The 26,797-nt window shown below is 35.7% G+C and overlaps 4 protein-coding genes and 1 long non-coding RNA gene across 5 annotated transcripts; 1 reads left to right on the top strand and 4 right to left on the bottom strand.

Moving 5' to 3' along the window:
• Positions 1-3,047: 3,047 nt before the first annotated feature.
• LOC147549819 (uncharacterized) lies at positions 3,048-4,042 on the bottom strand. The gene has a single exon (XM_086669749.1). The coding sequence runs from the start codon at positions 3,841-3,843 to the stop codon at positions 3,229-3,231; it is 615 nt and encodes a 204-aa protein (XP_086525875.1). The 5' UTR covers positions 3,844-4,042; the 3' UTR covers positions 3,048-3,228.
• A 9,571-nt stretch (positions 4,043-13,613) lies between these two features.
• LOC147549820 (uncharacterized) lies at positions 13,614-14,742 on the bottom strand. Its single transcript, XR_015236842.1, has 2 exons — positions 14,512-14,742; positions 13,614-14,425 (listed from the first exon to the last, which is right to left on the bottom strand). It is a non-coding gene; the product is annotated as an uncharacterized LOC147549820 (long non-coding RNA).
• A 600-nt stretch (positions 14,743-15,342) lies between these two features.
• EMB3143 (YCF54) lies at positions 15,343-17,187 on the top strand. The gene is made up of 3 exons (XM_086668724.1): positions 15,343-15,729; positions 16,166-16,398; positions 16,643-17,187. The coding sequence occupies exons 1-3, from the start codon at positions 15,469-15,471 to the stop codon at positions 16,833-16,835; spliced, it is 687 nt and encodes a 228-aa protein (XP_086524850.1). The 5' UTR covers positions 15,343-15,468; the 3' UTR covers positions 16,836-17,187.
• Positions 16,939-19,150, bottom strand: LOC147549822 (reticulon-like protein B6). The gene is made up of 6 exons (XM_086668723.1): positions 18,955-19,150; positions 18,578-18,767; positions 18,303-18,483; positions 17,895-18,036; positions 17,733-17,802; positions 16,939-17,369 (listed from the first exon to the last, which is right to left on the bottom strand). The coding sequence occupies exons 2-6, from the start codon at positions 18,753-18,755 to the stop codon at positions 17,197-17,199; spliced, it is 744 nt and encodes a 247-aa protein (XP_086524849.1). The 5' UTR covers positions 18,756-18,767; positions 18,955-19,150; the 3' UTR covers positions 16,939-17,196.
• A 5,673-nt stretch (positions 19,151-24,823) lies between these two features.
• On the bottom strand, positions 24,824-26,524 carry LOC147549823 (uncharacterized). The gene is made up of 2 exons (XM_086671564.1): positions 26,376-26,524; positions 24,824-25,929 (listed from the first exon to the last, which is right to left on the bottom strand). Exon 2 carries the CDS (start codon positions 25,925-25,927, stop codon positions 25,187-25,189), a length of 741 nt encoding a protein of 246 aa, XP_086527690.1. The 5' UTR covers positions 25,928-25,929; positions 26,376-26,524; the 3' UTR covers positions 24,824-25,186.
• Between the last annotated feature and the right edge of the window lie 273 nt (positions 26,525-26,797).

Here is a 26,797-nt window from a genome sequence, read left to right on the forward strand (position 1 = left end):
TTTTCTCATAGTTCTTCGACCATCAACATTGATTTGAATCGGGATCTAAAATCGGTGTTGATGTTCGAAGAACTATGAGGAAGAGGAACCCTAGATACAAATCGAGTTATTTCCTCCCAGATCCGAGCATTAATGGTTGGTTTGAACTTGAGGAACTCGAGCTCAAGTTTTTGCCTTAGCTTTTGGTCGATAGCTTTCTGACCAAAGAAAGGAACTTGCTTTTGGGGTTTTCGATAGAAGTCTTCAACTCAAAACGCCAAATTTTGAGGGACTAAATTATAAAGTCGGGTAAAATCACATTCTCTGGTTACTACACGTCAACAGTTATGCCCGGTTTGGAGTGCCAACTCACCAGATCGGATTCGGCTGGGATTCCGGCCGGTCATAGCATCATTTTTGTTATGGGAATGTCGGGATCAGAAATTTTAGAGAGAAAAATAAGAAGAATTTAATGCTTACGAAAGAAAAGTAATAAATAGAGTTACTCAAGAAAGGGTAGTTACTTCTTTTTATCCATAAGAGAAAGTTTTTCTTTGGTAGAAGAATGGTAAAAATTACCACCTCTTTTGGGGAAATTTTGGAAAAATAAGTCACGTTGCCCTAAACTTTCTTTTCACTAAATTTTCTACCAAACACGAAGAAAATATAAATTTTTCAGAAAAACTTTCTACTTTCCCAAGAAAAATGCCTATAAAACAGAATCTAAGCATAATGTGGTGTTTATAATCTTCTTCAACGAATTACTAGATGAAGGGAGATGTAGAAGTTTGTTGGAAGTTTTTTTCCTCCACTTGATTTTTCGAGATCCTTCCCATTATATGTTTCAAATTACAGTTAGTGATTTGGTACATATTTGTCTCTTCCGAATTCCAAGCACATTTCGTGCAAAGTTGGAATTAAGGATAACCTTTGTAAATTCTTCGTATGTGGTGGCGTCTATCTTTTCTTTATAAAATCGGTTCGGGACGAACCTCTTGAGAGATGGGGAGGCTGATGCAGATTCTAGTGGGCCTCTCGACCAAGATGATGGGCCTCACGACCAAGAGAACAAGTAGGTCTCACGACCAAGTCCTTTAGATCTAGGTTTAGGAGTTTTCTAGGTTTGAGTATTTTATCTAGTTACGAAGTTTGAGTATTTTATTTGTTTCCAAATTTGGATTAGTATCAATGGTGTTTCTTGGTAATCGAAATAATCCCATATACTCTGAAATTATTTCGTCAATGGAGGCAAAAATTTGTAAGTATCAGGGAGAGATCTCTATTTTATTTGGAGTTATATGTCTTGATTCTCAGATTAAGATGAAACTTGATATGGTTTTATGTGAACTTGAGAATTGTTTTGAAAGTTTTGCCCATGCCATTAAATGTTCTTCATCTCAGTCTTTTACAATGGTAAGTAAACTAAGTGAAGTTTTACTGAGTACACCTCCACTTTGAATGTCTCTGCCCCTCAATCTACTTCTACGGTCGATGGTCTCTCTCAGCTTTTTGAATCTTCAAACTGAGGTGCATTTTGGAGAAGTATTAAAAGGGCTCAAAGGGACCCTTTGGCTACCGTTTCTGAATAGATACCTTGGTATAATTCCGAGTCCGATCCTTTTGTTGATAGTCTTGAGAAATTTGATGTTTTGGGTCGGTGGAGGGAAAACGAGAAAAGTTACCATGTTTTATCTCGCATAACTCGTGATGCTCTTGTTGTCCCGATTTAGACAATTGTGTTTGTGTTTGCATTCTCTTTGAGTACGAGAAATTTAGGTGACTATAGGAGCAATCTTACTCCATAAATGTCGAAGTGTTGTGTTTGTCTCAAGCATTGGTGGAAACACCAACTTAATGTTAGTATGATGCACTTTAACTCCTTAAATGACAGACTTCTTGAGCCGATCTCCGACAACCCATAGTCTCTAGTTCAACCCCTTGATTAATATTTTTTTTTGTATTTTTTACCTTATATTAATGAAATAAATCCAATTTTTGTTTCTCGGGTAGCTTGGAGCCTGATCGGCCCGCGTCCGTAAAGCCTGATCAGGGTCGCATGCACTACAAAGGTTAGATACGTCCAACCCAATCTGCCTGATGAACCTTGATGAACATTAGAAATGTTAGCCCGTTTGCCAGAGTCTAGAAATAGACGGACCGATTGGCCGATTCGCACCCTAGTTAAGATACATGTAAAGTGCCAACAACAAAAGATTGAGAAAAACAAATATTATTTGGTTTGAAAATGGAGGTCGCCCATAAGTCAAAAGTTAATGTAACCGGTTCTCATAATCCATTGGTCTGGGTGTTTATCTTTACATGGCGAGACCAGTGAAAGTAATCACATCAGTTTTCGGCCTGTGGTCGGCCCCCATTTTTGGGCCAAATAATATTTCTCTATTGAGCAACCACTCAACAGAGATACACAAAGCCCAACAGCGGTTACCCCAATTGGTAAGGCATATACTTCGCAATGTGGAGGTCCCAGATTCGATCCCTTGAAAGTGCAAATCTATGAATATATTGAACTTAGGTATAAATAAAGTAGTTTTTGTAGGTTTTAAGCCATTTTATTCGTCGGGTTTTAAGTCATTTAATTTCGTCGGATTTTAAACCAGTAGTATTTCGACAGTTGTCATGCTTATCACATCGTATCGGTGTATCAATACTTTTGTGATGACCAATGTTATTAGCACGTTGAACCAAAATGATCGAAGAACATATCATTTACACTGGACATCGGTTCATGTTTTGGATAAAATTAGGAGTCTTACTACTTCTTTTGTTAATGTAAAGTTTATGTATGTTAATCGATCCGTTAATATAAAAGCGGACAGACTTGCTAAATGGTCAAGAACGCATAAAACGTCTAGATCATGGTTGTTCAAGCAAGTCTCTTCCAGCTGTAACAATCTCACATGTAACTTAAGTAATATTTAATGATATTGCAGTTTTCATGAAAAAAAAAAAAAAAAAGTTACCCTACACAGGGATGGGAAATTTTGCCATCTACTTGGGATTTTGGATCTTGGCCAGATCTCAGCCTAACTTTTTCTGCCCAACAATAATTTGTGTGAAATAAGAATATATAAGTCACCATATAGTAATCAGACCTAATCAATTTCAACAAAAAAAATAAAATAAATCTATCAAAATATAACAAAACATCCATAAAATTCTCTCCGACTTAACAGGAATGGTCGGTTTCTTATTCTCTGTGTATGTGTTTCTCCCTCTACACTCTACAGTTTAGAGTTTGGTCTTGTTCCGGCACTCCTTCCGCCGAACTTTCAGATCAGTAATTCCAATCGTTATCTGACAATCCGACAACGCAACCGCATGTTTCTTAATAAACCCTAAAAAAATAACTCTCCCCGGAACCCTAGTTTTAGCTTCAATCAAAATCTCACCGGCCAAAACATCACTAATCAAACGACTTAAATTCGATCCAAACTTATCCGCTTGAAGAGTCAATTGGGACTTAATAATTTCACTTCCCCTCGCCGGAATATCACCGGGAAATACATCGACATCACCAATTTGAGTATCTCTATAAAATATGAGACTTTGACCTTGACCATGTTTGAATCTAGCACGATTAGGGTTGCTTACGAGTATCTCGAGGTCGACTGAAATGTTGAGTTCGATTTTGATAGCTGGAAATGAAAGACGAGGAGAAACTCCATTGATTTTGGCGGAGAGAAGTTCAGTTTTTGGGTCTTTGGGTTTGAAAATTGTGAAAGCTAGGATGAGGAAGATGATTAGAAGAGTGAGAAAGAAGAGAAGAATTGATACAGATATGATACAACACCTACGTTTTCTAATGGTCTTCTTCTGGCTTTCTAGTTCTGAAGTTTCAGTCATGTTTGATAGAGAGAGAAAAACAGAGGTTTGGGTGTTGAAGAAATTGGATTTTAGAGAGAGAGAAGTAGAGAGATTTGGTTGTTGTAGAAATTGGATTATAGAGAGAGAAGGTTTGGAGATGGAAGCTGTGTGGAGTTAATATGTGGTATAAAAGGTAGAGAGTGGGAGAGAGAGAAAAAAAGGAAGAACTTTAAATGCTGGTAACTGCCAACTAATAACAGGAGTGATAGAGAGAGAGAGAGAGAGGAGAAGAAAGATAAAGAGGAGTGAAACCCTTCCCTTGGCTGGAAATTTGAAATTGCCCCATAACTTCATCACATTCCCTATCTTGTGACAACCATGATGGTATGCCGGAGTCACGGCCGAATTCTGGCGGGTTGACGTGTTAGGCCAGAATTTGGAGAGAGAAATTTTTTTCACTTTCTCTTTATAGATCATGGCCCGACACGTCAACTCGTCGGGATTCGGGCGGGACTCGTATCAGGCATAGTCTCATTTTCCATCTTGTATAGTGGATTTTAGTATTGGGTCTTTCTGTGGTGTCCATTCTAAGATTTCTAATTTAACGAGGAAAGAAACAAAATAAAATCTCTGGGATTTCTAATTTAAAAGGAAAAGAATCTTGTTTTTTCATGTGTTAATTGTAACAAATTTAAGTTCAAATATCCTCACCGTTTGTACTATTTCTAAGATTTCTAGTTTAAAGAGAAAAAGAATCTTTGAGTCTTAGCATTTGTCTTCCGAGTACATGATAAATCACTAAATATTTCTAATTTTAACAAGTTAAAATCCAATTTATAAGATCTCGAACTTACAAATAAACGAATTTAAGTTTTATCATTTGTCCAAAAGTGGGAACTAAGGTGAACAAATAGAATTTTAGATGGGCCACTATATTTGTAAGAAAACAAATTCTTTGGTCTGTTTAGCAACTAGAAATTTTTAGAAATCCTAAATCTTTTGCATTAATTTCTTATATTAGAAGTAAAATACTAATCTCTGCCCACAAAATTTTGTGAGTTTTTGGGTTATGGCAACCAAAATGCAAACAAGAAGTATATGTAACAGCATGTTACACCAACCATAAGGACACTACCTCCACACCAATTTAGACATAACATTCAACTCTAGATCCTCATGAATCCTGGGATTAAAGGCTAAACACACCAAATCGAGATCATTTACAAGGCCGTATGAGTTCTTCTATTATTAAAACAAACTTACAACAATTATACTATTAATTAAGGATAACCTGTCGACGACCTTCTGCTGAAGAAGAAATCGTGGCTCTTACTTGATGTTTGAATTTTTTTGAGAATTAATGTTGTTTTGCCCCACAAAAGTATTTTTAGCAAACTTGAAATTATTTTAGTCTTGGAGGACAAAACAATGAGTTGGTCACAAATTGGGAGCCCAAATGAGATTCATCCTTAAACATAAAAGTCTTTGGCGTAGGGAGAGCATTATTTGGTATGACAATGCATTAGAGAGGGACAATTTATGTACTTGATCTTCTTACATCATATTGGTTTAAGGAGAGTGTTATAGGAATCATTTAATAAATTGACTCTGTTATATAAGGACTTGAATGTAAAGTAACAATAGATTTAATATTTTATTCATCTTTGTAGTTTTCTCTAACGTAAACTACTCAACCTTAATATTTGACCACTACGATCAACATCACCATTAACATACCAAAAACTACAAAATATAGAAGTTTACTATTATTCTCTTAGTTACAAGCTCTAATGATGCTTTAAGATCTCATGAATGAAGAACCATCATTAGTGAAGGAGGCAACCAACATAAAAAAAAAAAGTTCTTCAACTTAAAAGAAGACATCAACTTAAACAAAGGCACCGACTTAAACCGAGACATATAATGAAGATAATATGTCTCAGGTAAAAAAATTAAATTCGTAGGTTGTCTTTCTCTATGGTTGAACAAACATTTTTAGGGTTTTAGGTCGTTTTTTTTGTTCGGACCAGTGAAATATTTTCGATTGGATAAAATGAAAAAGACTACAAATTTCGACTAAAGCGGATGAAATTGATTTATTTTGATAACCATTCTTTACAAAAAAAAACATCATATTTCATCTGTTGTGGATGAAATTTGTCTACATTTTCAGTAGTTTCGGTTGAAAATTTTCACTATTTTCATTCAGGAATTTTTTTATGCTAAGCCGAAACTTCTTTTTTGTAGATGTCTTTCTGTTAATCAATTAGGAAAAGGACGTTTTTTAACCTAATAAATTTTCCAATATTTTGGAAACAAATAAGATGTATCTCTCCATATGTTAAAAGTATTGCTTTCCCTTCCTAATGCACATGTACCAAAGACCAACTTTTTTTTTTATGAGAATAACATTGCATTAAAACCAACCAAACATACAAACAAAGGTCTCTAATGTAACGCAAGAATAAAAGTGGGAACTACATTCCAAATTTTTCTCTGACCATTACGTCTTCCCCATTTGGCTAGTGCATCCGCTTTAACATTACATTCCCTCAGGACATGTGTGAAGATTATATGAGAGAAGTATTTTCTAAGGGTCATTAAGTGATTGAGGATCTTTTTGGACTGCCAGTAGATAGCATCATTTGTGTCGTTGATGAACTGTATTAGCGCTGCATTATCACTTTCTATTTGTACGTGATTTACCTGTAGTTGAATGGCCCATAAAATGCCAAGGTGAATCGCCATACTCTTTTTTCTTTGTTACAGTTCCGCCGAAGTAATTTTCCCTTCGCGGGAACCCTTCGTCTGGCTTCCGGACCCAGACGAGTTTCCGGCGAAGGGAGATCCCCTTCGCCGGAATTTTCGTGAGATAATGAGAGAGGGGGAGAGGATAAGAGGAGAGAGAGAACAGAGAACAAAGAAGAAAGAAGAGAGAACTCTGTCGATGGTGATCGCCGACATTAATGATGGAACTCGCCGGAGTTCTAGTTGAGGTAAGAGGAGAAGAATAAAGAACGAAAAATTGAAAGGGTGATGTTTGGAGGAAACAAAAAAAATTTGTTTCCACCCAAAACTTATTGATGTAGACGCAGCGGAAATATAAAAACGATAAATAAAGTAAAGGAAGAACGGTAAAATAACTGAATAAACTTAATAAACTATAAACTTTGATTTGGTTTTCTCTTCAATCTGAATAACAAAATAGACTAGACCTCCTTTTATAGGATAATAGACTTTCCTAGATCGACTCAAACTAGGATTCCTAAATATTAAAGAAACTAAAACATAGAAACTCCTAAATAATAGAAATACCAACATAAGGTAATTTCCTAATCCTAAACTAACTAGGACCACTATTGTGGCCGACCGGGACGTGGGCACGCGTGGACGCGGGCCCACGTGTTATGCGCCTGCATCAGCACCCCGTTCCCCAGAAGGTTCGTCCCGAACCGTTTCGATGAAGGAAACAATGTGAGCCACCCGTATACTCTGAATTCCGCCATGGCGATCTGTAATTCCCACTTCGAACGAAATTTGCAGACAATCGGTAGAAGACAATGATGGACTAACGAACCCAATATAATCCGGACTCCTTGACACGACGAGATTCGTAAAATCCACAGTAGTGAAGAAACATCCAACAAATTGTGACATCGGCCGTCATCTTTTAGTGGGATGAAGAAGATTGCACATACCAAAATATCCTCTTTGAAAAATCGGACCTCCAAAATCATCTTCCAATATATCACGATTTCGTGTTCACCGGAAGCTAAAAAGTGAACTGGTGGTGAGATACTTTTCTTTTTCTTCACATTACTCTTTTCTGTTAATGTAGCAAGTATCTCATTGATTTTTCTAAGGAGCATTTTCTCGAACACGTTAGAGACACCAATTAATATTCCCATGTTTGGCCTCCCGTGTGGTAAGGTGAAGCTCCATCCACCTCCTTTCATTAATTCCCTGTTTCTCAAGTAAAGACTTTCATGTGATGAAGCCATTGAAGATGATGATGATTCTCTGCCAATTAATTTGTATGTAGGCATCTTTGTAATAGTTTCAGTTGATTTTTCCCTCATCTCCACTGAATTTACAATTGACTTCTTAGTAATATACTGTGATGAAGAATTTGTTGATGGAGAAGATAACAAAATATAATTATCATTGGCATCAGTGTTAGTAATCAGATCTTTGAGCAGGAAACGTTTCGTCTTCATCCAGTAATCTTCAGACGACGATGATGTTGATAGATTTCTTTCATGATGAATTTGATTGAATTTAAACTGTCTACCGGAGAAGATTTTCAGTAGGGTAAATATGAAATACAAAAGCTAATTCAAAGTCAACATCGCAAGTGGGATGATCTCCAATCTTTGTGTTATGATCACTCGATGAAGGATCATAGCGAAATTCTTCATTATCTGCTAACGTCTCAAGCCAAATTAGTTGATTATCTGCATATAGTTGAGCTCCCCAATACCTGTTATCTTGTGAAATTTTGCCTTTAAACCTCGTAAAAGTGATAGCATTATCAAGTTGTGATCGTTTATTGGAAGACCATGGGGTACTACTATAATTTGAATACGAAATAGGTTTCTCCCATGATAATGAATGAAGGTTTGTTTGATCATGGGGAGTCGAAACTGTCAAAGCTCCTGGATCCCAAATAAAATCAAAATTATCTTCTTCTATTGTTGGGGAATATTCATCTGCATCTTCTTCAGTTTCAACTTCGTTGTGATCTTCATGTTTAATGTCAATGGAATCATCCTCTGTTAGTACTTCTTTATAGTTGGAATCATCTTTTTCAACTTCTTGTTCTTCTTCTTCTTTAACTACAACTTCTTTGTAATCAACTTCGTCAACTTGTTCAAACTCTTCTTTTTCTTCTTTTATTACTTCTTCATGGTTAATGGAAATAAGAGGTTGTGAATAATAATAGTACGGATGTGGTGTATAATAAGAAGATGGAGGTGATGGTGAATATGGTGGTGAGTACGGTGGTGGTGTATAAGAGTACAGAGGTGATGTGAGACATAATTGATGCGGTAAAATTTTATGATTCGAAACAAGGATGTCGTCTCCCGGAATGTCATATGAATCATAAAATTTGGTCAGACATTGATGATTCATATCTCGACTAGGATTTAGATTTGATGAAGGAAAATTACTTACTTACTTCTTCCTCCTCCGCCATTGACTGAATTTTGTTCCTTTTTCCCTGAACTTCTCCTTCAATATCATCGATCTTAGTGATAGAAGTAACTTCGGAGAACTGTCTTCTCAATTCAATTTTTGTGTCTACACATGAAAAATATTAATCGAGAGGAAGAAAACCATATCTGAAAATACTTTTCAATGTATCCCAATCATCAATGATCGATTTTCCTTGATCAATAAGTCTCCATTGCAGGGCATTATATTGTTCATAGATTCTTTCGGACATATGTTGCTCAACCAAAAAAACCTTATCTTCGTCGGGAATGTTTTGATTTTTGAACCAATCTTCCATGTGTTGAATCCAGAAATTTATATGAAATTGACCTTCGAAGAGTGGAATTTTAGAAATTTGATGAATTTTTCTTTCATCTTCTCGATCAATATAAAATTGAGTTGTATCTCGAATAGGATCCCAAGATAAACGTGGAAAAAATTTCCAACATTCAAGAGGAGATGTATCGATAGATATATTTTTTTTTTGTAAAAAAAATCCAGAATTTTGATGGCTCTGAATACCACTTGATGTAGACGCAGCGGAAATATAAAAACGATAAATAAAGTAAAGGAAGAACGGTAAAATAACTGAATAAACTTAATAAACTATAAACTTTGATTTAGTTTTCTCTTCAATCTTAATAACAAAATAGACTAGACCTCCTTTTATAGGATAATAGACTTTCCTAGATAGACTCAAACTAGGATTCCTAAATATTAAAGAAACTAAAACATAGAAACTCCTAAATAATAGAAATACCAACATAAGGTAATTTCCTAATCCTAAACTAACTAGGACCACTATTGTGGCCGACCGGGACGTGGGCACGCGTGGACGTGGGCCCACGTGTTATGCGCCTGCATCACTTATTGCCCCGAAAACTTTACTTATTTCCTCAAAACACTGACCATTGAAAAAGCTACGTCAAAAGAAAATGGATCTTGATACGTAATTATAGTAGTATAGTTGTATGAACTGTTTTTATGTTTAAAAAACCATAAATAAACATGATACAAAAACTGTGTCTGTAAAAAATTAAAAGTTACGGTCTTGGGACATCCGAAATAGTAGGTTGAGTTTTGTCCCTAATCTTCATCCTCCCTCAATCCCTCATCTCCACCACCGCCATTTTCAATCACCACTCACCACCATTTTGTTTTTCTCTCTATCTTCTTCTTGTTCATCTTCGTCTCTCTACAACCATGCAAATCTTATATTTTAGATCATGTTGGGTGTCTTCTTCAACAGTGAAGAAGAAGACAAAGAGGAAGCCCCTTCTCCTTCGGCTCAGCAAGGCGGCAACAATGACGAAGACGAAGTAATGCCCTTTCTCGTCTTTATCATCCCAACATATCCGAGACCTATTGGACTTCAAAGAGGAAGGGAAGAGAAAAAAAATAAAATAGTGCTAGGTGACCAGAAATGACAATAGTCTCCGTACCAAGAGACTATTTCCCATGACCAATTTTTGGTGTAAGTGGTTCTTTTGAACTGTTTCACTTTCTTTTCGTTTGGTTTATCATCCTTGTAACCATTTAATGATTGTACACGTATCAAATATCCACACCCGTTTGTGACTTTGTGTTAAATAATTTTGTTGACTTTGATTTTAATAAGCGTCTAATTTGTTGGTCCCAACACCCAAGCCAGTGAAGGTGTATTTTCTCATGGTTCAAGAGGTCAAGTATTATTGAATAATTACCTCAAAAGTCCACATGTTGGTAAAACTGGCCTAATAATAAGGTATGATACTATATGGGTAGGAGTTACAGTTCAACAAAAAAAAAAAAAAAATATGGGTAGGAGTTACCGACATCTATAATTGTGTGGGTAGGCAGAAGGAAAATGATAGAGTGACTTAGAAATTGGTACTTAGAGGGTGACATATTTCCTCATTTAGAAATAAAAGCGGTCCCCACCGTAGTCAAACTTTGAAAAAACCTTGTCTTTTAGTGATTCCACATCAGCTGGGCATTAAAATGCCCCAAAAAGGGAGATGCTAGGGAGCCCAAATTTTTGGGGCATTTTAATGCCCAGCTGATGTGGAATCACTAAAAGACAAGGTTTTTTCAAAGTTTGACTACGGTGGGGACCGCTTTTATTTCTAAATGAGGAAATATGTCACCCTCTAAGTACCAATTTCTAAGTCACTCTATCATTTAACTGGGAGATGCTAGGGAGCCCAAATTTTTGGGGGGAAAATGATAGAGTGACTTAGAAATTGGTACTTAGAGGGTGACATATTTCCTCATTTAGAAATAAAAGCGGTCCCCACCGTAGTCAAAATTGAAAAAACCTAGTCTTTTAGTGATTCCACATCAGCTGGGCATTAAAATGCCCCAAAAATTTGGGCTCCCTAGCATCAATGATAGAGTGACTTAGAAATTGGTACTTAGAGGGTGACATATTTCCTCATTTAGAAATAAAAGCGGTCCCCACCGTAGTCAAACTTTGAAAAAACCTTGTCTTTTAGTGATTTCACATCAGCTGGGCATTAAAATGTCCCAAAAATTTGGGCTCCCTAGCATCTCCCTAGTAGTTAAAGAGTAGTTTACTTTTATATACTATTGATTTTCCTTTTTGATGTAACTCTTGAAGGGTCTAGACCTCTAAGCTAGGAAGGCTAAAGAAAGGAAAGGTAGTGAACAACTATAGCAACTACCAATTATAAGATGGTTCTCTCGGCCTGCTATATGAAGCCACAAACGTATTGGTGCACATATAAATTGTTAAGGGATACCCATTTGTTTTCTAAAACTTCCTTAGAAAATGTACAATATTAAAAGCCATTAAGTGCCTGCCATTTTATTTTTTTTATTTTATTTTTATGTTGAAGGTAGTGCCTCCAAAACTTGAGTTAAAGAATGAATGTATGTCTACACATGCCAAATTACAACTTGTGTTGGAGTATAAAGATCGAGATGAATCGAGATCCGTAGATATCCGTATCAACCGTCCAAGATATACGAAGATATTAATTATACTTATCCTAAATAGAGTTCTAGGAAAATAAGATACCCGAATCACTCTATAAATAGAGGTGACCTCTATGTATTTTACATTGAGTTGAGTTGCATTGAGTCTTCGAGTCTGTAACCAATCAATCCCACGATTGTGGAGATAATATGATGTAGCCATTAATGGCTTTCTCCGTGGATGTAGGTCGTGATCCTCCGACTGAACCACGTAAATTATTGTGTTATTTACTTTATGTTTACATCTCTCTATCACCCGATCTCCCTCTCTCCTTCTCGGTTTCAATCCGAGCTCACATCACCATCTCACTCGGCTTCACCGAGTTCACCTCTCTATCCGGCTTCATCCGAGACGAACATCTATAGAGGTTTATACCTCTTCATAACTTGTAACTCAACATTTACAAGATTCACAACTAGTCCAAATTTTTATATGGATCCATAGATTTTAGGTTCAAAATAAAATTCGGAAAGTGATTAAGGTCTAATCTTCCCAAAAAAATAGGATTTTAGTCCTTTTCCCTTTTAGAAGAAACATTGTTGATACATAATGTGTTATGTATGACACATAAAAAAATGAAATAAAGTATGAAACTTTAACAATAAATAACACATTATTTATGAAACAAAACAAGAGTCAATAAACAAAAAAACACTGTAACTTTGACACCTAGAAATACTTTAACTATACTAAATGTGTTTTGTTGTAGAAATATACGTAATTGATACTAAATAACGTGTATATTGCGAAACAGATACAATCGAAAAAATCTGAGAAAAAAAAAAGAATTTTGGGGATTGGTTTTCAAAAGTGATTTTTTTTCTTACATAAAAGTTTATTATGAGTATTATGATTAAACAAAAATGATAGAGATCTGGTTTTTCTATAGAAATGGGTCAATTTGGACTAAACATCCATTATAATTATTATTTTGACTTAAAATCTTATATTAATATTAGGGTGAACTAAATGTATGTTTAGGTGTAGATTTTTGGACTACGAACCCAAAAGTTATTTTTATATTGAGGTAATTTCTAGAAAGGTCAAAATAATATTGAAAATGAGTAGAAAAGCACACAACATTTGAAAATTATTATTCAGGTCAAAAAGTGTGCAAATACTAAATTACCCTTTTTTTTGTCATTTTGTGTAACTAAATTGTTTTATTTTTCTTTAAACTTTAAATCGACATAACTTTTGTTTGAGATGTCGGATTTCTATAAAAATTATATATTTAGAAATGATTTTTCATTAGCTTTCTAACAAGATGAAAAAAAAATCTAAAAAAAACGACGTTTTTTTCCTTCACGTTTTTCTGCAAACGTTTTTGCAAAAATCTGTTATGCAAACGTGTTTGCAAAAATCTGTTATGCAAACGTGTTTGCAACAATCTGTTCTGCAAACATGTGTTGCATAATGTAAACTGCAAACTGTGTTTGCATAATGTAGATTGCAAACATGATTTGCAAGTTTCGTATAATATAATCTTGAGTTGCATATCTTGCAAATTTGATTTGTTAATCGAGAATTTGAAATAAGAGTGTATTTACGAAACTTGAGTTTAGAATTGATTTAATCATGCATCATATAAATTTCATGAAGAAATTGTGTGGTCGACTTTAAAATCAAACCTTCAAAATTGTTATTGTATCGAAGTCCATAAACCATCATTTTTTCAAGTTTTTGATAAAGAAAATTACGACCTTCAACTCCAACAAACTAAATTCCTATTCGACATACTTTCAAATACTATTCTTGCACATTCAACTCTTTTGCATTTACTATACATGTCTATCAACACAGTGCTAAGAATTGAACTTGAGTTCAAGAAGTTCTTAATAAATGATTCGTGGCCCGATTTTCCTTCCTTTATCTTGGCTGATCTGCCACATGCAGTGAGAATACTTACTACTGACCTTTTACTCTCTTTAATTCTCGTTTTAACCATTTGTGTAAATAGCTTCAATCCGCATCTTGATTCCCATCTTTCAAGTATCCAGAAATCATGATGTTCCAAGAAATGACATCTTTAACTGGCATTTCATTGAATATCCTATGTGCAACACCATTATATCCCAATTTTACATACCCATTGAAACTTACAAGTTAGATCCAATGAGATAAGAAGTCCCAAAGATTTCTCTCTTCGATTGTTGGTAGAAGAAGCATCTAAAGCAAGTAATAAGAAAAACAGTCCAGTAGGCATGATTGAGAAGAAAGTGTGAATAATTTCATTCATCTTCTTCTCAAATTAGGGTTAAATTTAGGAACTTGAAGAAGTTTAATATCAAACATCCCAATTTATACCAAAAGCATAATTTAAAAGGAGAGATTACCCAGTTTCGCAAATGAACAAGATTTGAGAGCTTGGTGAAAATTAGGGGTGGAATTGTCTTCCTTAGTTGAATCATTGTCATCTACTGAATGAACCTGGAGTATGGAAGTACTAATCTCAACAACAGAACATGATAACCCTATATTAAATGTATAAAAAAATGAAACCCTAATGAACTTACCATGGTATTTTTGCTGGCTACAAACACATTCAAGGTGGTATCCTTTAAACCCTCCTACACAAGAAAAAAAGACCAAAACAGTTCAAAAGAAGATATTTTAATGAAGAAGAAGATAATGATTTCAAAGTTGTTGATCTATATTAGGTTTTGTTTGATTTTTTTAATGTGATCGATGAAGAAGAAGCACTTAGATGAAGAAGAAGAACCGAGATGAAGAACAAAAATAATCCCAAAAAAATATCACGTTTCTTAGAGAGAGAGTTATTTAAGTAAGAAAGGGTATTTAGGGAAGGAAAAAGTAAAAAAAAAAGACCTGATTTATAATTACTCATATTATTTTCAACTTTAGGACTCATTACTTATAATATTTTAGCACATTTTGATTAATAGAAAAAGATACTTGTTTTTTCAGTTATTATACATAATATTTTGACCTATACCATCATTAACTATTTTATATTTACGGGTACAAATTCAAACAATGATTATTAATTAAGTAACATTGCATGAATAAAATTACAGCATGTATCCCAAATAGTTACAACAATATATTTATCAAGTCTCATTTCAACTAGAAACTTGAATTATTAACTAAGACAGACCATCTCATAAAAAAACCAAGACAGACCATAAGTTATCACTAAGGCTATATGATTTTCGAAATCAAAGTAGTAAACTTTATTTTTAATCAATACAGACTATCCCTCATAGTCTAATCCCATGGTCACGATTTCTTTCCCAAGTGATAAAACAATCTGAGCCGCCCAATAAAACTGAAGGGCTGTGGGCCCAAAGAAAATGTTCTTTTTTTTTAAGTCAGGATCAGGTATCAGGATGAAGAGATTGCAGATAAGGTCCTTTCCCTCTTTTTCATTTCTTCTCCTTCTTCATTTGGGGAGAGTTTATTTTTGTTCCAAACAGAGACTGAAATTAATTTCAATTTCCGATTAAAGAAAAATGTTGCCGTCGGGGGCTTTATCACTGAGCTCTTGCTCTGGTTTATGTTCACTTACATATCAAGCTGAAAAAGGGCATACAGGGTTATTCTTCAGCTCAACCAAATTTCCATCTGCATCCAATATTAGCACCAACCAGAACTGGAATGTCAGTGGATTAGTCAATCCAGTGGTTGGTAGGAATAAACTTTCATTAATTAAGTGTTCTGTAGCTGTTGAATCCAATCAACTTGGCTCCTCCTCTGAACCCTCCCCCCCTAAGGTACTTCACCATCATACTCTCTTTCTCACTCACTCATACACACACACACACATATGTAGGCCTAATAGGCTCTAACATGGTATGGGGACTAGTTAGGGTAAACTTAGCCTTGCATGATGAGGAGTTCCGAGAGACTTCTGTCGTGGTGAGGGCCTGAGGGGAGGTATTAGTATTTTCCCACAGTCGCTTGATCATTAGAATTTGCAAAGTAGATAGCCTTGGACAATCCTTCTCTCAGTAAGTCGGTTTTCAAGGAGAGTTAGACTTAATAGACTTTAACATCATTAACAATTTAGCACAAGTATGTCATTTCCGCTCATTGCTAATTGGTTTTGAGTTTGATGACCACAAACTTACAAAAACCAATAACATGTTTTACCGTTTGAAGTCATATATTTTGATCTAACAATTTTGTATTCTCAAACATTTTTAATAGACAGGACCAACAAGATACTATTTTGTAGTTGCAAATGCAAAATTCATGCTTGATGAAGAGGAACATTTCCAAGAACAAATGTGCGAGAGGCTTCGTCTATTCGAAGAACGTAAAATGGAGCAAGATTTTTGGCTTTCAATAGAACCAAAGTTCTTGGATAAATTCCCGAATATTACCAAAAGATTAGGCCGACCTGCCGTGGCATTGGTCTCCACAAATGGCCCATGGATCACGTAAGAATACAAATCACATTCAAGACCACCAAGAATTCTATAGCTAACTCCAATTTGGATATAAACACCCTCGACCGCCTTTCACTTTGGCCCATGGTCCACTTGACCATTACGGAACCTGGACTTTTCAAAGTAAAAGGCGACCGGAGTGCATATAGCAAAATCGGATGTCTATAGAATTTCCCTCAAAATTATCATTAAACATTAAAATGTTTCATCATTTCATTAATGGAATATATTGCAGGTTCATGAAGTTGAGACTTGACAGAGTTTTAGCAGAAAGTTTTGAAGCCGAAAGCTTAGAAGAAGCACTAGCGTCGAACCCAACCACGTTAGAATTCACTAAGCCAAAAAATTGGGTTGCTCCTTATCCAAAATACGAGCCGGGTTGGTGGAAACCCTTCTTACTGCCAGAAAAGGATGAACCCAAGGCGTAAATTTGGTACTAATTTTGTCTCTCTTTACCGTCATGTTGAATTAGTTATCAGTACTTAGCTACATATTGTAAGTTCTCATTTCAGCAGAGTTATGACATGGTAGTAAACAATTTTAACGCGATTCCAAGCTTTTATTATCACTTTGATTACTATTAGAATACCTTTTAAAAAAGGGGCATCGAAATAGTATATAACATATAAGGTATCTATTACAATATAAGTAGCTAATGTAAGACGATGTTGGAAAATTTGAAAGTATGATAATAAACCCGAAAAATGGAAGCACAGGATGAACCTGGTAGAAAGAAGAGAGTGATTTGGTGTTTGAATGAAATGGTGGTGGTCTTGTTAATTCTTCTCTTTAGTGAAGCTTTTTATCCTTGTTGAAGGGGCATTTGGGAAGCTTTTGAAGCACTTTCTCGTCCAATACTGCGTATTTCTTGTTTAGTTCGACCAAAGCCTTCTCTGCAAATGTATCTACTTGATCTTCGTGCTTCTCGTACAGGAATGGGAGCGTATGCAGCATTACAAACACTGCAAGTAACAATGACTTGAAATGAAATAAAAGCGGAATGTATATCTTATGGAACAAAGAAAAACGGTATTGAAATCAATTGGTGATGGGGTGTTTGTCGCCCATCACTAGGCTATGGTAAAAAAAACGAGGTAGTACTGTAATAATGTCAAGGTAGTTTTGTGACATAACCCACACAGTCTTCGAGTCACGATAAGTCATATAGATCAGATACTGTTAATTAGTTTTGAAAAGAAGATTAATGAGCAAGAGGATGCAACAGTTGATACAGCCACAGAGAAAACATCATGGGCAATTCGAGAGAGAACTGGGTATCGTTTCTAGCAAATATAGTAAATAGTAAGAGAAGGGGAGAAACTGACCTAAGTAGAAAAGTGTCAAAAAATTGAACCAACTACCAACAACAGAGATCACCCAAAGAATTCCAATAACCTGCAGCATCAAGTATTCTTACTCAATTAAAAACGGAAAAAATCACGAGAAATGGACTTAACATAGTAGTTTGTATGGTTGTAAAACACTACCACTAGGAAATTCTTCAAATCATTTCCTGAAGCTACATCTTTGAATGCAACAAATGCCCTGTTTATCTCAAACCTCAACGAAAGAGCAATGCTAACAAAGAGCTCTTCTCGCAATATTACCTCGGGGAACTTTGGTGGAGCCCTTGAATCCAAAAAATCAAAGTAAACGTATTAGAGGAAATACATACACTTATCTTACTTTTCAGAGACAGTTTTCATTTCGGAAATCAGCGGAAAGATAAAGATCTATTTGTTACTCAATCCAAACTCAGACAAATATGTTCATTGGAATTCAGAATGTAGTTCAAACTTTACCGCCTCGCTAGCTACACAAATATCGAAGAAGAAATTTGCACGAACCCATCACACTAGACAAGATTTATGAACGATAGAGTAAAAAAAACTCACTTGTTGACGAAAGAAGCTAAATTGGACCATAAGAAGAGTACAGCCAAAGCAACAATAAGACTATGGCAAACAAAAGTAAGCAAGCTATAGCCTATCCATTCGAAAAGCAACCATATGACAGTCACACCAGCAAGGATGGAAGCTGCCATTTGTTTGTCTCTCCACAGTATAATGTCAGCCGCTGCATATCGAAAACACATTATATTATTAGTCAGAGAACTCGATAAAGTATTCGATAACAAAATCAATACCGAAATTATTAAGAACAATTTTACATTTGCCTCCACCAAGAACCTTATGAACAGGTTGTTGCCTTCCAAACAAACGTTTCTTCCTGGAAGGCAAATATTTCTCACTCTCGGAATCAGATGATGAAGATGAAACTTCATGGTTATGAATTATCTCTGTTATCTTATCCATCATCAATTCAGCACGTTCCACTGTATCAGACATGCCTTTATCTTCCTGAAATGTGATTATAAACCAATTGATTCAAGAAAGATCGAAAATCAAATTTCTAGAAGTAAAATTGATTCTTAGTTGAATTCATGAATGTAAAAAGATAACTGCATTTGAGATTCATCAATCAATAATATGAACAATCGGGGGGAAAGCTTGAAAATTAAACTAGTATATAGATCAAGGTTCTTACTCCAATGAAAGAGAATTCTGGTTGGTAAATTTTTTTATTAGGGTTTGGTTCGCTTTGACGTTGAATTCCTTTCTCTCTCTCTCTCTCTCTCTAGAGTTTCGTTCTGAAATTTCAAGGAACGCAAACGAAACGAACGCAAACCAGAGCTTTACAATTCGTCGTGCTTGTTATTTATACTTTGACGTTTCGTAAATCTACGGTTGATAATAGGTCCACGTCAGTATTTAAATATTGGAAAAGAGATGATTAAGGAGTCGCGCTATTTTGGTGTGAGATTTGTGGACCCAACAAGTGGATCCCAACAACGATTCTTTAGGGCTTTGTAAGAACCTAATAACCTTGCTTGCGACATACCAGGGTGGTTAAGTAATTTTGGAGGTTCTTTGGAAAATCTGAAAAAAATAACACCACAAAATGTTGTATTCCTCCAGGTTTTCGACCTAGAACAACGATTAGAAAAATGTTATTTGGCGTGAAACTTTTACCAGGATTTTGGGATCGACCATGGGTGAATGGTGACGTGGCTGGCTCCAATTGACCAGCCCATTTCTCTCTCTGCTTGTGCTGATCAGTTGGAGTCGGGCACATCACGATTCAGCTTGTGGTCGGCTTCAAAATTCAGGCCAAAAGGCATATTTGATATATGATCTTATATGTTCTACTTGTTGTGTTATTGAGTAATTCTATTCGGATTTTGACATTGTGACAAGTACTCATTAATAGACTTATACGCCACGATTAATGATAGTTTTTAATCTTGATCATACAATAATAATTCGCCATAATGAAGATAACATCTCATTGCTAAGGTTTAATGCCATGTAGGAATGCAATGAACGCCACAATTTTATGCTAGTTTTCTCAAATGAGCTTTCACCTAAACTTTACAAGTAATTGAAGAAAGAGAAACCAATGTTAACCGCAAATATAACGGTAGCGTCTTGAGAATTGAGATAACATATGGTGTTAGATGAAGGTTGCAACATCCTGAATCAAACATGAACATGGTTAAAGAGGAAACATTTCCACAATTGTTGACGTTACAAGTGGAGACGGACCACCAACCACACAAAGTTAGCTTTGTCATGGACAAAAGGATAAAGTGAAGGAGGCGACAGAGGAACTATTGGAACATGTTGTACAACGCCGCATAATACACAAAAAACATATAGAGAGGAGGTATATACAGACGGGTCTTGGTAGTTTAGTACAAGGTGCTGGCAAAGGATAGACTTGCTTACATATAAGAATGACGGGAAACTACCCATTGATTTCTCAAAATGTAGCATTACGACGTTCATCCTGGTCGTGAAGTAGGATGAACGTGAAGTAGTGAACTTCTACTTGTTATATGAGCGATGGAGCTGTGGAGAGGTCGAAAACTCCTAGCAATATATTCTAAATTTTGGAAGCTCTCTCTCGCCCATGAAGTATCATTGTCCATCTATCCATCTTTTCTTCAGATATGATTAGATGAGGTGAGAAAGTGTTAAGGAGACGAAGAACGAAACCGACTCTAGAAGTTTCTAAGGATGGATGAAGGTGGACCAAATGAACTAGTAGTTCTTAGGTGGCGGATTTGCTAAGTTTCTAACGATGGATTAAGGTGCACCAAACGTGGATGAATGTTGAAGCCAGGGTGAAGAATGATCAGAGCTCCTATATAAAGCGTTTAAAGCTCCTCTCTGGCATTCCGAAGACAGTAACCTTCAACCAGTTCTATACTAAACAGAGATTGTTGGTATTAGTCCATATTGGTTATGGGAAAGAGAAATGATCACTTCATAAGTGAGATAAAATCTCACCTCTTGATCTAAATACTGGAATGAGATAGACCAAAGATTACTTGAGGACAGATTGAGCCCAAAGACCACGGCCGAGATAGTCGAAGTCAAGAAATATTGAACAGTTATCCCAGAGCCAATGAGAAGATCAGTATATAATGAAAGCTTCCTCCCATAAGAAAGCTTCCTCCCATAAGAAACAATTCACTTAGGCCTTGGCTCTCCCGAAGAATAAAAGATTAAAATGAATACCTCAAAATTACCTCAGATTCCAATCTAGCAACCCTCAAATCACCTCAGATGATACCTTTGTACTCCTGCTTGGTTCGTCTGATAGACGAACAAGCAAGCACAACAACTCGACTAGACTCCGAAATCATTTTGAGGTATCAACAATATTCATGTATACTAAATTACTCCTAAAAACTGTTAAATTGTAAAACTGGATAAAAGGAAATATTCATACATACTAACTTAAGTAGTAATACTAATTCAAGACAACAGGAAATAACATATTACTATAAACTATCCTGGCATGGATGAAAAATGAAGTACAGACAAATGAATCAGAAGATATCGTGTACATGTCATTGTACCATTATTCAGTGTGTTGATAACGAAGATATCGTGTATATGTTTATACTAGTGGAGCCGTGGAGGGACATATATGAATCTTTTAGGATTTAATCAGTAAGAAGCAGACAAGGAATACAGGATACCATATATTTGAGATTTTCCTCACTGCAATCAACGAGCAACAAACAAGAATATACTAACTTAAAATTTGCTCCCCATCTGGTTCAAGTTGCATTTAATTCCAAATCTCTGCAAGATTTTTTTTCTCGAAACACCAGAAAGTATATATAGCAAAATCAAATACAACGAGAGAATGTCGAAATTCTTGCCTCTCCAAATCAAGATGAGTAACAGAGACCACAAACAAAAACACAAAGAGACACAAAGAAAAAGAAGCAATGCATCGGAAGGGACTACAAGATTGCATAGTACATATCAGAGCTTCCTACTAACTAGACATGAGGTCTGTATATGATTAATGCTTATATAACCAAGAAATCTTGAGAATCTGGTCTAGTTTATTATAAACATTTAAAGATAATTACTGAAAGAATCAATCCATAAAATCTACTACCTGAGAAGATATATTCGAAGAGATCACTGAAAAGTAGATCAAGTAAAGTATAATTGATCATTGATAAACGGCAAAATTACGTTTTTGAAGTGGTTATTATGTTTTTCTTAGCAAGTACAAGAAATTTGTTAGCATGTCAAGTTTGCGAAGCTATCATTTCTCGAAACTACACACGTGAAGGAGGAGCAATTGCTGAAGTTCAGAATAGAGATATGCATGCTATTCTTTGTTGGTGGATCATGTCACTGACATAAATACCGTTTTCATTCACTCCAAACAATCAAGGAATATATACAACTACATGACAGATACAACATTCAATAACTTCATGCATTAGTATACAACTATGTATAATGAAACAGGAAGAACGTTTCCCACATTCATAGTACTAAAAAATCATGCAAGTAAAAGAGTACTATATACAAATGATATTTTCAAGACAGTGACCATCTTAGAGAAAACTTTACTGCCTATCCATGCTGTGCATATTACGGAATAACACAACCGCAAAATAAATCAACACATAAAAGAACCTCCGAAAAAAAATCATATATCAAAAGAAGACTATTAGCATAATAAATCCAACCATAAAAGTGAACCTCCTAAAATAAAATCATGAAAGTAACTAAAGCACCCAAATTGTTGACCTTACAAACAGAGGGACCAACGACAACACAGTATTAGCTTTTCGTTGGAGAAGGATAAGGCAGCAAAGGAGGCGAGAGAGGAACTATTGGCAAAGGACATACTCTTCTTACTAGCTTAAGTCATGATGCAGAACTCTTCAGCATTCCAGAAGTATTTTTTTGTCATGGTTCGCAGTGACCAAGAACTTCTGGAGTGGTATGTACGTACAAAACGCAAAGGACAACCTTAATGTAGTCCTTGCGGCTGAGAGATGGGCAGCTGGAATCATTCCGGACAATTGGTCATTTCAAGCTAGGTTCCTAGCGTCCAAGAGATTTACAACTTTGAAAACGTTCCATCCTGGTCATGAAGTAGTGAATTTGAACTTGTCATATAAGCCACGCGGCCGTGGAGAAGACGAAACCCCAACGTCTAAATTTGGGATCTATCTCTCGCCCATCCGGTACAATTATCCTTCCATTCGGATTAAACATCTCTCTACATGAATGTTTAGATGCAATGAGAGTGTTACGGAAACAAAGAAAAGCAGCTCCATAAATGGGTGAATCAAGTTGCTCATTACAGAGGCTGCCTGAGGCAATTGGTCAGTGAAGTTGTTTAACAAGTGGGAATTCTGTCACAAAGGAACTAATAGTTGTTAGCTGATGGCTTGGCTAAGTTGGAACGGTTGATCAGTGAGAGATAGGTGTCTGTGGACGATGAAGATGTACCGGGCGTGGATGAATATTGAAGCAGAGTAAAGAACGATTCTACAGTCTTTCGAAGCTTCTCTCTCAGGCACCCTGAAGACAAAGTAACCTTTAATACATACAGTAGTAAATAGCAAGAGCTTGTGGTGTTCCATATTGGTTATGGAAAGGGGGTGGTGGTCAGTTTATAGTGAGAGAAAGCCCATGCCTCCTCTTGAGCTACCTTTTAGAGTGAGACAACTCTAAAAGGTAATCTTCGATTTTAAAAGAGCTATCTTTACACTGGTGGAAGATAAACGTAAATGAAACCTTCAGGCTTTAGCAAGTGAATCAGTAAAAAGCAGAGAAAGAATATAGGATACCATAGATTTTAATTTTTCCTCACTGCAATCAACAAGCAACAAAAAAGAACTTCCTAACATAATATTTGCTTCTGATCTGGTTCAAGTTGCATTTGATTCATAATCTCTGCAAGTATTTTTTTCCCCCAAAAGCAGAAAGAATACATCTGAAGGGACTACAAGATTGACAAGAAAAAGAGTGACCAAAAAAAGCAGAGTATTGATCAAATAAAACAAGACAACCAGGAAACAAAAAAGAGTGACCAAGAAAAGGCAATACATCTGAAGGGACTACAAGATTGCATAGTCGATATCAGAGCTTCCCAACTACAAATGAGGTCCATAAATGATTAATGCCTATATAACCAAGAAATCTTGAAAATCTGATCTAGTTAGTTAAATGTTATATACATTTAAATATAATTACTGAAAGAATCAATTCCTAAAATCTACTACCTGAGAGAAGATATTCTAAGATATCACTGAAAAGTGGATCAAATACAGTATGATTGATCATTGATAAACGACAAAACTACGTTTTTGAAGTGGTTAGTATGCTTTTCTTAGTAAGTACAAGAAAGTGGTTAGTATGTCAAGTTTGCAAAGCTATCATTTCTCGAAACTCCACGTGTGACTAACAACAAAAAGGGAGCGAGCAACTGCTGAAGTTCAGGATAGAGATACGCGTGCTATTCTTTGTTGGTGGATCAGTCACTGACATAAATACCGTTTTCATTCAATACAAATAATCAAGGAATATATTCATACAACTACACGACAAATACAACATTCAATAACTTCATGCATCAGTAAACAACTATGTATATTGAAACAGGAAGAACGTTCCCTACATTCATAGTACTACAAAATCATGCAAGTAGAAGACTATTAGCACAATAAGCCCAACCATGTAAGTGAACCTCCTAACATAAAATAATCAAAGTAACTAATTGGGCACTGGAACTAAGCATGGTTAGTCTAGTCACTGTAACTAATGCAAAAAATAATAACTAGTAAATACATACTTACTCGATCTCACGATAAGTATGATTGGAATCACCCGACCACAAGAATCGACAAGCAAGAACAATCAATTTAAGAAATGGAACAAGAAAATCTCATCATCTATAGAGTGAGACTTTCACCCTTTAAATTTTTTTTCCAATTTCTAATGTAATGTAACAAAATATATGATTGTAAAACCTTAGGTATGGTAAGAAAACAGTAAGAGTGAGAAACCCATGTAAGGCTGAACACTTGCAAGAAGTAAACCTCATTGTGCAACAAAGCACCCAACGATAAATAAGGTCTGCAAAGTTACAATATGATCCATATGCTATACATTGTTTTCACCCTAGCCATATATTCTATTAGAAAGAGGAGCTACAACTATTATTAAGGAACTATACATTGCACCACAATCCTTATGTTGGGTGTCAACATAAGCATGTACAAGCTTACTCAAAAGAAGAAAGGAAGTATGAACATGCAGTTTACCATTCTTCCAGGCTCTCTTGAGAAAGACTTTTGATACAATGTTCTCTTCTGCTTCAAAAGACAATCCATGATGAAGATCTTAAGCCATTAATACCCTTCAGAATTACTGCAACCAACTGTGCTTCAAAATTCAAGCTTTTTACATATTCCAAAATCAATTTTCCTTGAATACAACATGGGTTTAATTGGAGCACCAATATCCTTTGAAACCGAAGGAAGTTTCAGAGGAGCGCCCGGACAAGTTTCAGCAATTCCACTAAGAAGAGGCAACGATGTGGGTGTCTTAGGTTCCTCGGGTAAGATTTCAGGTAAAGCTCCTTCAGTCTGGTTCGAAATAATAACATCCAAAATTGATTCATAAATTGATTCCAATAATACATCTTCATCCAATAAGATCTCCATAGGATCAATTCCCTCAGTTTTATCACTACCCTCGACGGAATTATCGAGAGCATCAAAGTTCAGCCTCCGGGAAACATGCTTTCGAGCTTCTCCAAGATATTTATTAACCCGAGGAGCTAACATTAAATTGTCAGGACCTGGAGCAAACGAATCAAAAACATCTTCTTTGGGTGTCTGAGGGGGAGAACCAATATCTGTGTTCTCGTCAATTCTAACAGAGTTAGAACAAACTACAGCTGGGGTTGCCGATGCCCAAGTCAAGGGAGAAAAGCAACCTAGATCTGCTTCGGCATTTTCCCTGTTAGGATTTGGGGTGATCGGCCCAAGAGAAACTCTTCCATCAGCTCCTTTCAATTGATTAAGATCTTTAGTTTCTAAAACTTTAACCTTCTCCATGAAGGCAGCTTTTCGGGTGGAATCTGAATCATTTTTCAATTTCTTTAAGCAACTCTCAGACTCCATAACTGAAAAAAAACATATATCACTCAATCTTTACATGCTCATTCAGAATTCCTTAACTTACAAAACCCTAACTCAAATACCCTAATAAAAACCCACAAACCAATCAAAGAACTCATAGATAAAAAAGACAGGGAAATCAATTAAAATCCAAAGAAAAACATGATCATCGGATTGAAAATACAAATAACCTAGAAATGAGTAACACAGACTTCAAAAGGGCAAAAAAAAAACCCAACTTTTTTAAGATCTGTCTGAAAAAAACACAACTTTACAAAGTAAGAAAGAGATAATCGCAATAACCACTTAATAAAAACCATAATTTTCAATCTGTAAAAGAATAAACTTTTCAAATACTACTAGAAAATCTTGAAATTAAAGAAAGGGAAGATCTGAAAATGAGATTAAACATTAACTATAAACCCTAAAAGTGAGATTAAGAGGGATATACCTGATTTGGAGGGAAATATTGGAAGTCGAGCAGGAAAAAAACCCCAAATGCGCCGCGGGAGATCCAAAGTTGGGGACCGTTAGGTTTTATATTAGGGAGAGAAAGTGACGTTGTTTAGGGTTTTAAACCGAACAGAAGATACCCCACTTCAGTTTCCAGGTCAATTTTCATCTCTCTATTTTGACCAAATGGTTTTTTGCCACGTTGGCAAATTTAGTGAGTTTTATGTCAGAGCATCCAATGTGGTGATTCTTGTATCTACTTGCCCTTTTTAACCTATGGAGACTGGAGTTAGGATAAGATTAAATTAATTAGGGTTTTTAGACTTATGGCCCCATAACTTAAGTTCAACTTACTTGTAACCCCCCCAGTTCCTAGAAATACTGAGATGATCCCATTTTTATTATCTTCGTCTACTATTG

The sequence above is a fragment of the Eschscholzia californica genome, unplaced genomic scaffold (genome assembly GCF_041429995.1).
Source record: "Eschscholzia californica isolate CP2 unplaced genomic scaffold, dmEscCali1.0.p SCAF_3, whole genome shotgun sequence".
Taxonomy (NCBI): domain Eukaryota; kingdom Viridiplantae; phylum Streptophyta; class Magnoliopsida; order Ranunculales; family Papaveraceae; genus Eschscholzia; species Eschscholzia californica.

Excerpts from the sequence above, each read along its gene's own strand:
- LOC147549819 (XM_086669749.1), bottom strand. The coding sequence starts at position 3,843 with ATGACTGAAACTTCAGAACTAGAAAGCCAGAAGAAGACCATTAGAAAA.
- LOC147549823 (XM_086671564.1), bottom strand. The coding sequence starts at position 25,927 with ATGGAGTCTGAGAGTTGCTTAAAGAAATTGAAAAATGATTCAGATTCC.
- EMB3143 (XM_086668724.1), top strand. The coding sequence starts at position 15,469 with ATGTTGCCGTCGGGGGCTTTATCACTGAGCTCTTGCTCTGGTTTATGT. Across the intron at positions 15,730-16,165 it reads CTGAACCCTCCCCCCCTAAG|ACAGGACCAACAAGATACTA; the intron begins GTACTTCACCAT and ends CATTTTTAATAG. Across the intron at positions 16,399-16,642 it reads ACAAATGGCCCATGGATCAC|GTTCATGAAGTTGAGACTTG; the intron begins GTAAGAATACAA and ends AATATATTGCAG.
- LOC147549822 (XM_086668723.1), bottom strand. The coding sequence starts at position 18,755 with ATGTCTGATACAGTGGAACGTGCTGAATTGATGATGGATAAGATAACA. Across the intron at positions 18,484-18,577 it reads GGTTCTTGGTGGAGGCAAAT|CGGCTGACATTATACTGTGG; the intron begins GTAAAATTGTTC and ends TTCGATATGCAG. Across the intron at positions 17,370-17,732 it reads TTTGACACTTTTCTACTTAG|TGTTTGTAATGCTGCATACG; the intron begins GTCAGTTTCTCC and ends TGTTACTTGCAG.